Raw genomic sequence first — 13104 nt, forward strand, 5'->3', positions numbered from 1 at the left:
AGCTCCACAGAAATACTACAAGTATGAGTTCTCTGTTAAATGTCAGTAACTTAAATTTTCTCAAGTTAGGATATTCAGCCTTTTTTTTTTTTTTTTTTTTTTTTTTAGGGCCGCACCCACGGCATTTGGAAATTCCTAGGCTAGGGGTGGAATTGGAGCTGCAGCTGCCGGCCTACACCACAGCCACAGCAACTCAGGATCCAAGTCGCATCTGTGACCTACACCACAGCTATGGCAATGCTGGATCCTTAAGCCACTGAGCGAGGCCAGGAATCGAACCTGTATCCTCACGGATACTAGATGGGTTCATTACTGCCATGCCACGATGGGAACTCCTATATAGTAAAGTATTTTAGCTGCATAGCTCTGTCTTTATGGATGCTATAAATCATCACTGAGTGTCACGTAGTAAATACTCAGCTAAGGACTATTGGGTCCGTAAACACAAAGAAAACATCTCGCGTCTCCTCGGCAACACTAATCAGTAATCAATCAGCATCTTTGTCACTGAACTTAAGAAGCCTCAGCATGACTGCTAACATCTGTCAGAGCCAGCCCTCAAGATGAAAACCTGTTTCCCCCTTGGGCTTCTCTCCTAACCACTAATCTGGGGGTGTGCAGGAATTCTGATGACCTAATTTCATTTTATTTTATTCGTTTATTTTATTTAACTTTCTGGGGCTGCACCCGAGGCACGTGGAGGTTCCCAGGCTAGGGGTTCAGTCAGAGCTGTAGCTGCTGGCCTATACCACGGCCACGGCCACAGCCACAGCCACAGCCACGTCAGATCAGAACTACATCTGCGACCTGTACCACAGCTCATAGCAACGCCAGATCCTTAACCCACTGAGCAAGGCCAGGGATTGAACCTGCCTACTCATGGTTGCTACTCAGATTCATTTTCCTCTGAGCCATGATGGGAACTCCCTATGATGACCTAATTTTAGAGGGAGTTTGTTTTGTTTCTGTTTCTTTGTTTTTTTTGGCTGCGCCAGTGACATATGGAAGTTCCCGGGCCAGGGATTGAATCTAAGCCACAGCTGTGACCTACACCACAGCTACGACAGTGCTGGATCCTTTAACCCACTGCACTGGTCAGGAGATCAGACTCACATCTCCTCAGTGACCTGAGCCACTGCAGTCAGAATCCTAATCCAGTGGGAACTCCTAGAGGGGGGTTTTCATTGAAAAGGACTGTATATATACAGGTTGTCACTTAAAAAATTTATCTAGTATTTCTTCAAGAGAAAAAAATCAGGTTAACTGAAAAAAATGTGTTTGTATTAGGTTTTTCGTTTGTATAAAGAAACACATGCAGTGAAGTTTCTCACTTCTCATGTCAAGTGTCCTGGTGTCTGGACGCTTGCAGTAGTTGGTATCTGGAGCTCCTTTAAGGGTAAGTACTTGGCCAGATCCAAATGGGGACTTGTCCTGACCTTGAGGATTTGTTAGCCTAATATAAAAATTGTGACGTTCTGGAGTGATGGATTCAGGTGCCTATTTGGATCACCTTTTAATCAAAAGACGGCATGAGAGACCAGGGCCAGTACTTGCCAACCAGCCGTTCTTTCTTAGCTATGAAAATGCTTGCCTACCCAGGAGATTCCACTGTGGCTCAGCTGGTTAAGAACCCGACAGAGTGTCCGTGAGGATGTGGGTTTGATCTCTGGCCATGCTGCACACTGCAGCATGGGTCGCACGCGCGGATCTGGCATTGCTGTGGCAGTGGCACAGGCTTTAGCTGCAGCTCCGATTGTACCCCTGGCCCAGAAACTTCCCCATGCCACAGGTGCAGCCTTAAGAAGGGGAAAAAAAAAAATTCTTGCCTTCCCATAGTGATGATGGGCGTTTCTTTCATTTTTGTTGCTCATGAAAACAAAATGACTAATTCTTTTTCACAGGCTATTGAACAAAGTAAGTTTCTCAGCCATTTTCAACTGTGTTTTTAAAATGGCAGGTACGGCAGTCTTAAAACGAAATACTCCAAGTCGCCTATCTTGGTGGGCTGTTACCATGCTTGGCATTGGTGTATAGATCAGCTTGTTGTGTTTTCTCATCGGTTTTGTTCGGGTCATGGACAATATGATCAAAGACCTGGTACACAGAGATGGGAGGAGACACGCTGTGTAACTTAGATCTACACTGGTGCTGCTCAGACTTGACGTGTGTATGAATCACCAGGGGATCTTGTGAACTTGCAGACCCTGACTTGGTGGGTCTGGGGTGGGCCCAGGCTTCTGCAGTTCTAACAAGCTGCCATGGGGCTACTGATAGTGCTGATCTAGAGATCCTGCTTTGGTGCCAAGTTTGTTAGCCTCTCTTCTTTAAACTTGCCAATTTGTCTTGTTTTCACGCTCACAGGTTACAAAAACGTCAGGCTTGAGGCCAATGGAACCAAGAGATGTTAAAGCCGTCCAAGAACTAACCAACAGTTACCTGAAGCAGTTTCATCTGGCCCCAGTGATGAATGAAGAGGAAGTGGCCCACTGGTTCCTCCCTCAAGAGCACATCATTGACACCTTTGTAGTGGAGGTAAAAATAAGGTGATAAGATGGCACAGACAAGTGCATGAGTATTGTGCACTTGAGTCTGTTTTCCAAAAGATCAGAGAGGGGCCCATCTCCTTCCTCTGCCTTTGTGACTCACTGCTTCTTTCTATCCCAGATTGTATTTCTGCTCACCTTGTTAGAACCTGATGTTCTTATGTTTCCATCCTGGAAGAGAGCACACTTTTATTACTTAATATCGAGACATCAGGATACTGTTCTGTTGTTGCTTTTCTGTTTTGAAAAGGGCAGTTTGGATGACCTCATCTCAGATGGATGTGTCCCAAAGTTTCATGTTGCTTTGCTTTTGCAAAACTGGCTGGAACTGAACTGCCTCTGCTTGAGATGGTGTAATTCAACCACTTAACTCAACCATTGTCGCCTTGATTTGCAAAATTTTTTCTATAGGCTGAGTACTGATACTGTTGTCTCTAGTGGGCTCTCTGTTCTGTTCCATTGATCTCTGTGTCTGTTCCCCAACAAGGACCATGCTGTCTTAATTGCTGTAGCTCTCTATTACGTAAGCCTTGATATCGGGTAAAGTTGAGTCCTCCCACTTTATTCTTTGTCAAGATTGTTGTAGCTCATCTAGTTCCTTTGCCTTTGCATATAAATTTTAGAATAAGCTTGTCTTTTTATCTACAAAATATCTTCCTGGAATTTTGCTATGTCTATAGGTTATTAAATCTATGGATTAATTTAGAAAGAATTAACAAGTCTTATAATCCATGAGCATGGTATGTCTTCATTTATTTTGGTCTTTTAAAATTTATTTTATCAGCATTCTATAATTTTCAGCATCTAGCTCCTGTGCGAGATCCTTTTTTTTTTTTTTTTTTTTTTTTCTTTTTAGGGGCATACTTGAGGCATACGGAAGTTCCCAAGCTAGGGGTCGAATCTTAGCTGCACCTTTCAGCCTATACCACAGCAACAGAAGGTCCAAGCCACATCTGCAACCTACACCACAGCTTGTAGCCATGCCGGATCCTTAACCCACTGAGCAAAGCCAGGGATTGAATCCACATCCTGGGGGATACTAGTTGGGTTCATAACCCACCGAACTGCAATGGGAACTCCTGCATATTTCTTTTTTTAAAGTGTGTACCTAAATACTTCATTTCCTTGAAGTCATTATAATGGTATTGTGTTTTTAATTTCAGTTTCCACAGTCATTATTAATATGTAGAAATGTATTTGCTTCCTTTGTGTTGCTCTTGTATCCTGCAGCCTTGCTGAAATTACTTCTTGGTTCCAGGAGTTTATCTAGAGATTTCTTGGGATTTCTACGTAAACACTTAAGCTATCTACAAATAGGATCAGGTTTATTTCTTCCCTTCCCATTTGTAGGCCTTTTATTTCTTTCTCTTGCCTTATTGCAGGGGCTAGTACTTTTGTTGAATGAGAGTGGTGAGGGTTGGAATTCTTGCCTCATTCTTGATGTTAGGGGAAAAGCATTCAATCTCCCCTCATGAGTCTAGGCCCTGATGTTAGCTGTAGGCTTTTTGTAGATGCTTCCTAACAACTTGAGAAAATCCCCAACTTGGTGAGAGTTCTTATCATAAATGAGTGTTGGGTTTTGTCTAGTGCTTTCTCTGGACACAGATTGATACAATCATCTGATTTTCTTCTTTAGTCTGTTGATATGGTATATTCATTTATTGATTTTCAAACGTTGGACCACTCTTGCATACCTAGAAAAATTATCCACTTGATTATGGTATATAATTCTTTTTATACATTATTAGATTTGGAGTACTAATATTTTGTTGAGTATTAGTTGAGTTTGTGAGAAATATTGGTGTGCACTTTCTTTTTTTGTCATTTGTTTGTTTGCTTGCTTTTGGTGTAAGGATACTGCTGGCCTCATAAGATGAGTCAGGAAGTGTAACCTCCTCTTCTCTTTTCTAGAAGAAATCATAGAATTGGTCTTAATTTCTTAAATGTTTGCCAGAAGTGTCTAGTTTCTCTAACCTGAGAGAATGCTTTTTTGTTGAAGTAATGAATTCACTTTCTTTAATGGTTATAGGACTGATCAGATGATCTATATTATTGATTGAGTTTTAATAGGGTTGACTTTGGAACAACATGGGTTTGAATTGCGTGAGTCCAGGTACATTTTCAGTACGTACTGTTGAACTACGTGATCTGAGGTTGGTTGAATCGAAGGACTCGGAGGGCCAACTGTAATGCTATACTTGGATTTTCAGTTGCACTGAAGGTCAGCACCCCTAACCCCCACATTTCTCAGGGGTCAGCTGAAGTTTGTGGTTTTTGAGGAATTGGTCTATTTGTTCTAAATTGTCAAATTTATAAGAATGAAGTTGTTAGTAGACCTTTGCCTACATGCTTGTATCTCTCATGAGCCATCCTGTCTTTTTTTTTAATTTTTTATTATAGTTGATTTGCATTGTTCTTTCAGTTTCTGCTGTACAGCAAAGTGACCCAGTCATACACACTGTCTTTCTCATATTATCTTTTATCATTTTCCATCACAAGTGATTAGACATAGTTCCCTGTGCTGTACAGCAAGACTTCATTGTCTTTCCATTCTAAATGTAACAGTTCGCACCTTTTAACCCTGAACAAGCACCCTAGCTTAATAAATCTGTTTCTTTCTCTTTTGTCTGCTTTTTAGGGCTGCACCTGTGGTATATGGACGTTCCCAGGCTAGGGCTCAAATTGGAGCTACAGCCGCTGGCCACAGCCATAGCCTTGCCAGATCTGAGCCAAGTCTGTGACCTACACCACAGTTCACGGCAAAGCTGGATCCTTAACCCACTAAGCAAGGCCAGGGATCAAACCCGCATCCTCGAGGATCCTAGTCAGATTTGTTAACCACTGAGCCATGGAGGGAACTCCCAGTAAATCTATTTCTTGCCTATTACTTTGTCTCTCACTGAATTCCTTCTCTGCTGAGACACAAAGAACCTGAACCTCAGTAAGTCCAGATGCCTGGTCTGAATATGATCTCTGAACAGCTGCAAGAACAAAGGTTTCTGACACCAGGAAATTTGCAACAATCAACCCCACCGCCACCCCTTTTCATATTAAAAAAAAAAAAAAAGCCTGAATTCTAACTTAGGTAAAGTGTTGGGGCAGGGGCAGGGGCGGGGGCGGGATCACTAGTCCATCACCTTCTCGGTCTGCTGGCTTTATAGGAATAAAGTCTCTATTCCTTGTCCCAGCAACAACAGAAAGAATAAAGTTGTTCACTGTCTTCCCTTTTAATGGCTTAGAATCTGTAGTCATAGGCTTTATTTAATTCCGATAGTTCTGTCCCTTAATGAGAGGGGTGTGGAAGTCCCCAGCTATAACTGGATTTGTCTGTTTTATCTCCAGCTCTGTCAGTTTTTCTTGACGTGTCTTGAGGGGCTTGTTTGGTACTTACACATGTAGGACCTTCAAGTCTTGCTAGAGGATTGATTTTTTTATTACCATGTCATACCTCTCTTTGCTCTGAAGTCTACTTCATTGTGTTTTTTTTTTTTTTGTCTCTTTTTGTCTTTTGTTGTTGTTGTTGTTGCTATTTCTTGGGCCGCTCCCGCGGCATATGGAGGTTCCCAGGCTAGGGGTTGAATCGGAGCTGTAGCCACCGGCCTACGCCAGAGCCACAGCAACTTGGGATCCGAGCCACGTCTGCAACCTACACCACAGCTCAGGGCAACGCCAGATCGTTAACCCACTGAGCAAGGGCAGGGACCGAACCCGCAACCTCATGGTTCCTAGTCGGATTTGTTAACCACTGCGCCACGACGGGAACTCCTTCATTGTTTATTAATACAAGCAGTCCTTATTTTCCTGTACTTCGCCTTATTGTACTAAGCAAATACTGCATTTTTCACAGATTGAAAGTTTGTGGAGTTCCCATCGTGGCACAGCAGAAACAAATCTGACTAGGAACCATGAGGAGGCGGGTTTGATCCCTGGCCTTGCTCAGTGGGTTAAGGATCTGGCGTTGCCATGAGCTGTGGTGTAGGTTGCAGACCAGGCTCAGATCTGGTGTTGCTGTGGCTCTGGTGTAGAATGGCAACTACAGCTCTGATTAGACCCCTAGCCTGGGAACCTCCATATGCCACGGGGGTGGCCCTGAAAAACCAAAAAACCAAAAAAAAGAAAGTTTGTGGCAACCATGCCTCCAGCACCTCTATTGGTGCCATGTTTCCAACAGCATTTGCTCACTGTTTCTCTGTGTCACCTTTGGGTAATTCTTGCGATATTTCAAGCTTTTTTGTTATGATTGTATTTGCTATGGTGATCAGTGATCTTTGATGTAACTACTTCTACTTGCTAAAAGTTCAGACAACGGTAGCATTTTTTATCAATAGAGTTTTTTTATTTTTTATTAAAATTTTTTAAATTAAAATGTAGTTGATTTAGCAACAAGGTATTGTTAAATTAAGGTACTTATGTACATTGTTGTCAAGACAGAGTGGTATTACACACTTAATAGACTACAGTGTAGTGTGAACATAACTTTGGTATAAACTGGGAAAACAAAAAAAATTGGTGACTCATTTTATTGCACTATCCTCTTTATCGAGGGGCTCTGGAACCCAATCTGCAGTGTCTCTGAGGTGTGCCTGGATAACCACTCCTACTGTTGAAAATGCGTGTGTACAGGGTGTATCTTTTTCAGTCTTTTTACTCTCAACTCATTGAATTCGAAGTAAATGTATTACAGACAGCATCTCTTGGGCCATCTTTCCTTATCCACTGTGCTAGGGTTTCTAGGATTGGTGTTATTATTGACCATTTATACTTGGTGATTGTTGGTAGCTTAGAGCTGAAGCCTTCGGTATGACAGCTTGCTTCCTGTTTGTTTCTTCTGGTTCCTGTCCCTCTGTTTCTTTTTCCTTTCCTTCGTGTTCTTTGAACATCTTTTGGATCTGTCTTGATTTATTTATAGTTCATCTGACTCGAGTCTCCTAGTTTTTGTGACGGTTGCTCTGGGCATTGCAATATACAGGTGTGACTTTTCACAGTCTTCTGGTATCTGTCTCACCACGTCAAGTGAATTTACTTTCATGTAGATCTCTACCTTCTCAGCTTTTAAATATCACTGTCTTGAACGTCAGATGGTGTCATGCTTTTGGTTTCATTCATCAGGTATGTTTATAAAACTCATGAGAAGAAGCATCGTTCAAAAGATGTACCTAAGGGAGTTCCTGTCATGGCACAGTGGTTAACGAATCCAACTAGGAACCATGAGGGTGCGGGTTCGATCCCTGACCTTACTCAGTGGGTTAAGGATCCGGCATTGCTGTGAGCTGTGGTGTAGGTTGTAGACGTGGCTTGGATCCTGCATTGCTGTGGCTGTGGTGTAGGACTTAATTGCAGCTCCAATTCAACCCCTAGTCCGGGAACTTCCATATGCCTCCGGTGTGGCCCTAAAAAGACAAACAAAAAAAACCCAGAAAACCATGTACTTAAATCTCTCCTCTTCCTTCCATCCTTTCTCATGCTCCAAGATGTTTTCTTTTCTAATTTCCTTTCTATTTGAAGAATGTCCTTCAGCCAATCTTTTTTTTTTTTTTTTTTTTTTTGTCCTTTTAGGGCCACACCCGTGGCATGTGGAGGTTCCCAGTCTAGGGGTTCAATCAGAGCTGCAGCTGCTGGCCTACACCACAGCCACAGCAAAGCCAGGTCCAAGTCTATAGCCTACACCAGAGCCTTAACCACAGAGAGAGGCCAGGAATCGAACCTGAGTTCTCTCGGATACTAGTTGGGTTCATTACCACTGAGCCACAGTGGGAACTCCTTCAGCCAATCCTAAAGGTATGTCTGCTAGCAACACATTCTTTTAAGATTGATTTGTCTGAGAATGTCCTTATTTCCCCTTCTTTCCTGAAGTGATGGTCTTTTCTTTCCACTCTCGGGCCACTTGCTTCTCCCCCCAGGGTTCCAGGTGAGCAGTCTGCTATTATTTGAACTGGTATTCTGCTATAGGTAATGCATTGTTTCTCTGAGGTTGCTTTCAAGATTTGTCTGTCTTTAATTTCTGGAAATTTTAGTATGATACATGGCTTTCTCTGGGTTTATCCCATTCGAGTTCACTTGACTTCTTGAATCTGTTGCAGGTGTTATGCCCAATTTGGAACAAGGTCTTCAGCCCCACATTTTCTTCTCTCCCCTGGCACTCTGGTGATAGGAATGGTGGATCTTTTCTTACTGCCCCACAGATCCCTAAAGCTTAATTCCTTTTTTTCCCCAGTGTGTTTTCTCTCTGTTCAGATTGGGTAAATTCTACTGGACTCTTCAAGTTCAGTGATTCTATCCTCTGTCATGTCCACTCTACTCTTAGCCCATCCAGTGATATCTTTTTCCCCACTCTGATTTCTGCCGTGGTATTTTTCAAGTTGAAAATTCTTAATAAAGCTGAAAATTTAGGTCCTTAAGTCATCTCTAATACTGAGCTATTAATTCAGTGCAATAGAGATTCACTTTAGCTTAATATCTTTAATTTCATAAAGACTGAAAAAAAAGGTTTAATGAATCAGCAGCACTCAAAAACCAGATTATCCATCCCTCTGGAATTTTCTGCCAAAACAAATACTCGCAGTGACACATGTGATCCAGCTGTATAATTCAAATATATCGTAGTTTGAATTATATGCAAACTTGCATAGGTCGCCACAGCGCATTGAAACAACCTAGCCAATGTTGGCTGATTTCTTGTACTGAAAGAGGTGTACCAGTGATAATGAAACCAAAACTATCATGTGCATCCCTTTTGATTTTTTTATACAAAATTTAAAAAACATATTAGGCTTTTTATTGTTTATTTTTTAAGTTTTATTGAAGTACAGTTGATTTGCAGTGTTATGATCATTTCTGCTGTATAGCGAAGTGATTCAGTTATACATGGGTACACATCCATTCTCTTTCAAATTCTTTTCCCACATAGATGATCACAGAATCCTGGGTAGAGTTCTCTGTGCTCTACAGTAGGTCCTCACTAGCCAGTCATTTCAAATACAGTAGTCTGCATATGCCAGTCCCAAATCCCCAGTCCATCCCTCCCCTCATCCCCCAGCCCATCCTCTTTGGTAACCATAAGTTTGTTTTCAAAGTCTGAGTGTTCGTTTCTATTCTGCAATTAAGTTCATGTGTATTCTTTTTAAAAATTCCATATAAAGGTGATATGGTATAATGTTTGTCTCTGGCTCTCTGACTTCACTTAGTACAATCATCTCTAGGTCCATCCATGTCGCTGCAAATGGCATTATTTCACTCTTTTTATGGCGGAGTAATCTTCCATTGTGCATATGTACATCTTCTTAATCCATTCATCCATTGATGGACATTTAGGTTGTTTCCAAGTCTTGGCACCATGTTGTGCATCCCTTTTGACTTTTGATAGCTTCAGACTTTCTCGGTTACTCACATGTATTTTGGTGCAGTACCAAATACCTTTTACAGGCTTCTAACAAAGCAGCTTCCAGACCTTTATCCAACTTCACTGTAGGCTGATAAAATTCCTGCCTTGTGCCAAGAAGATGTAGATGATATACAGTATCTTTTAGTTGGAAAAGGTCACCTTCTAATCCTTAGTGCTCTTATTCCTGCAAAAACAATGAATTTACTTCTCTCACTGTCCCGAAAGTCTAGAGAGACTTTTCAGTCACCCAGAGAGGAGCATTCCTTCTAGAACATTCTACCGCCTAAGACCCTGATGCAAATCACAGACGAGCACTTCGGCTGAGGCAAAGCTCCATGCTCTTCCTTGGCCTCAGCCCAGTGTCTCATAAGGGGCTCCAAGTCAGACTCGGAAGGAGGAGGGAGAGTCGGTGCTTTCCACTCTAAGGGAAAGCTGTGGGCCCGTCAGAGATCAAGACGTGCGCTGAACTGCCTGGATGAACCTTGTCGGAGGAGATGTTTACCTGACGTTACCTTTGTTCTTTAGAACTCCAGTGGTAAACTAACTGACTTCCTGAGCTTCTACACACTCCCCTCCACAGTCATGCACCACCCCGCTCACAAGAGCCTCAAGGCTGCCTACTCCTTCTACAACATCCACACGGAGACGCCGCTGCTGGACCTCATGAACGACGCGCTCATCATAGCCAAGCTGGTACGCAACCTGCCCCTTGTCCCATGTGTGTATCCAGATATGTATGTCAGCCTGTACGAAACATTTGGTTGTGTTTTCTTCCATTCGGGGGGGACTCATTTGAAAGATGTTTTACTGTTGACCTTCCACCAAAGGAATTTTGATTAAGAATTTTTTTTGTTTAATTTCAGTGGCTATTTTCATCATGAATTCTTTCTCTTTTTTGTTCTTTCTCGGCCACACCTGTGGCATGTGGAAGCTCCCAGCCCCGGGATGGAATCCAAGCTGCAGCTTGCGATCTTACACTATATAGCTCATGGCAACACCGGATCCTTAGCCCACTGCACCAGGCCAGGGATTGAACCCACACCTCAGCAATGACCTCAGCCACTGCAGAGACAATGCCGGATCCTTAACCTGCTGCTCCATATCAGGAACTCCGATTTTCATCATGAATTCTATTGTAACTTAACCAGAAAGACATTTTGCGCAAATGAGAAACTTTTTAGCCCTTATGTAAAAATACGTAAAATTCATAATCTAAGGACTATAAATCCATGATCCCATGAGACAGGCAAACCATGGAGATGTTGCAGGTTTGGTTCCAGATGGTTCCAGACCACCACAATAAAGCAAGGACAGCATCAATGAGCCACAGGAGCTTTTTGGTTTCCCGGTGCATATAAAAGTTATCTTTTCACTATTGTACCATCTATTAAATGTGCAATAGCCTATCTAAGCAGTATATATACCTTAATTTAAAACACTTGATTGCTAAAAAATGCTTATCATCACCTGGGCCTTCAGTGAGTTGTAATCATAACATCAGAGCTCACAGATCACCATGACAAATACAATAACAAGTGTGAAATGTTACAAGAATTACCACAATGGAACACAGAGACACCAAGTGAGCAAATGCTGTTGGGAGAATGGGGCTGATAGACTTGCTCAATTGTAGGGTTGCCACAAACCTTCAATAGATGAAAATATGTATCTGTGAAGCGCCATAAAAGCAGGTCTCCCTGGTTGGGGAAAAATGTGTGTTTGTGTTGCAGTGAATAACTGGCAACAATAAGTTTTTTGATTCCACTAAATAGTCTCTGAATGTTAAAATTAGTTTAATTTTAGGGAGTTCCCTGGTGGTCTAGTAGTTAGGATTCAGCTGTCAACTGCTACGGCCCAGGTTCAGACGCTGTTCTTGGAACTGCGAGATCCCACATCAAGCAGCTGCATGCCGCAGCCAGGAAAAAAAAAAAAAAGTTTTAATTACTACAATGATCATAAGAGGGATTTAAAAATGAAAAGAATTAAATTCAAAATGCGCCTTTATTTGCATCATTTTTCTGTTTCCTCAATGTAGTAGTAAAGGTAATTATTAAATTCTTGCTACAAATAAACATTTTCCTTTAAAAAGAGGTTGAAATCCATTGACAGGGACGTTTTGATGTGATTACTATAAGAGAAAATAGTGTTCATGAGAAATTGAGAGAACACATCAGAAGTGTCTTCCTTGTATTCTTCTCTTTTTTTTGTCTTTTCTAGGGCCGCTCCCATGGCATATGGAGGTTCCCAGGCTAGGGGTCTAATCGGAGCTGTAGCCGCTGGCCTACACCCCAGCCACAGCAATGTGGGATCCAAGCCGCATCTGTGACGTACACCACAGCTCACGGCAACACTGGATCCTTAACCCACTAAGCAAGGCCAGGGATTGAACCCGCAACCTCATGGTTCCTAGTCGGATTCGTTGACCACTGCACCATGACGGGAACTCCTTCCTTGAACTCTTCTAGTATTTGATCATTGGAAACTTTTTTTTTTTTTTTTTGGTCTGGGCCTGCGGTGTGTGAAAGGTCCCTGGGCCAGGGATTGAACCCGCATCATGGCAGTGACCCAAGCCACAGCAGTGACAACCCCGCATTGGAAACTTTTTTTCATATCTGTTTTTTGTCCACATCAGGAGTGTACGGACATTCCCAGGTTGGGGATAGGACGCACACCGCCACAGTGCGGCACCCTTAACCCAATGCACCACAGTGGGAGCTCCTCTCCTTTGATTCTTTGACCTTGTAGCTTGTTTTCAACTATTTCCCCAAAAAGGCCAGTAATAAGTTGTTTATGGTAAAAACCCTGAAAAATAAGAAATGTAGGTGCTTCGTGTGTGTGTGTATAATATATGAAGAATATATATATAATACATTTATTTGTATTAGCTAACATTTTCTTAAATTGTGTTTCTGCTATTAAAATATTACTAAATTTATTTCCCAGTGTCTGCCCAAGACAAATACACAATTTAAAGCCTTTACAGGTTTGACTCGTTGGGTGTAGGTTCAGGTAAGTCAGAATTTAGAAAGGCCAGTAACCAGCAGTTCTGTTGATGGTGCCATCTAGGCAACTGTTTCCTTCAAAAACAGGGACAAAATAATTTCTGAAATCTTAATAGATAATTTTTTGACCGTGTTAGCCCACAAACTGTGTCTGTTTATTCAACGTTTCTGTATAATC

At 42.1% G+C, this 13104-nt stretch overlaps 1 protein-coding gene across 3 annotated transcripts in view; it reads left to right on the forward strand.

Moving 5' to 3' along the window:
* The window catches only part of NMT2 (N-myristoyltransferase 2), a 75306-nt gene that overhangs the window by 56853 nt on the left and 5349 nt on the right, over positions 1-13104 (forward strand). For 2 of the 3 annotated variants that reach the window (XM_021064837.2, XM_084980244.1), the window contains exons 9-10: positions 2362-2532; positions 10450-10617. In XM_021064837.2, coding sequence (XP_020920496.1) covers positions 2362-2532; positions 10450-10617 — 339 coding nt within the window. The remainder of the gene's footprint in view (positions 1-2361; positions 2533-10449; positions 10618-13104) is intronic. The other variant, XR_002336350.2, reaches the window with a different exon arrangement.

This window comes from Sus scrofa, chromosome 10, assembly GCF_054392235.1.
Source record: "Sus scrofa isolate SSC_HxYL_T2T_F1_AM1 chromosome 10, Sscrofa_HxYL_maternal_Yorkshire_Landrace_v2.0, whole genome shotgun sequence".
NCBI classification, from domain to species: domain Eukaryota; kingdom Metazoa; phylum Chordata; class Mammalia; order Artiodactyla; family Suidae; genus Sus; species Sus scrofa.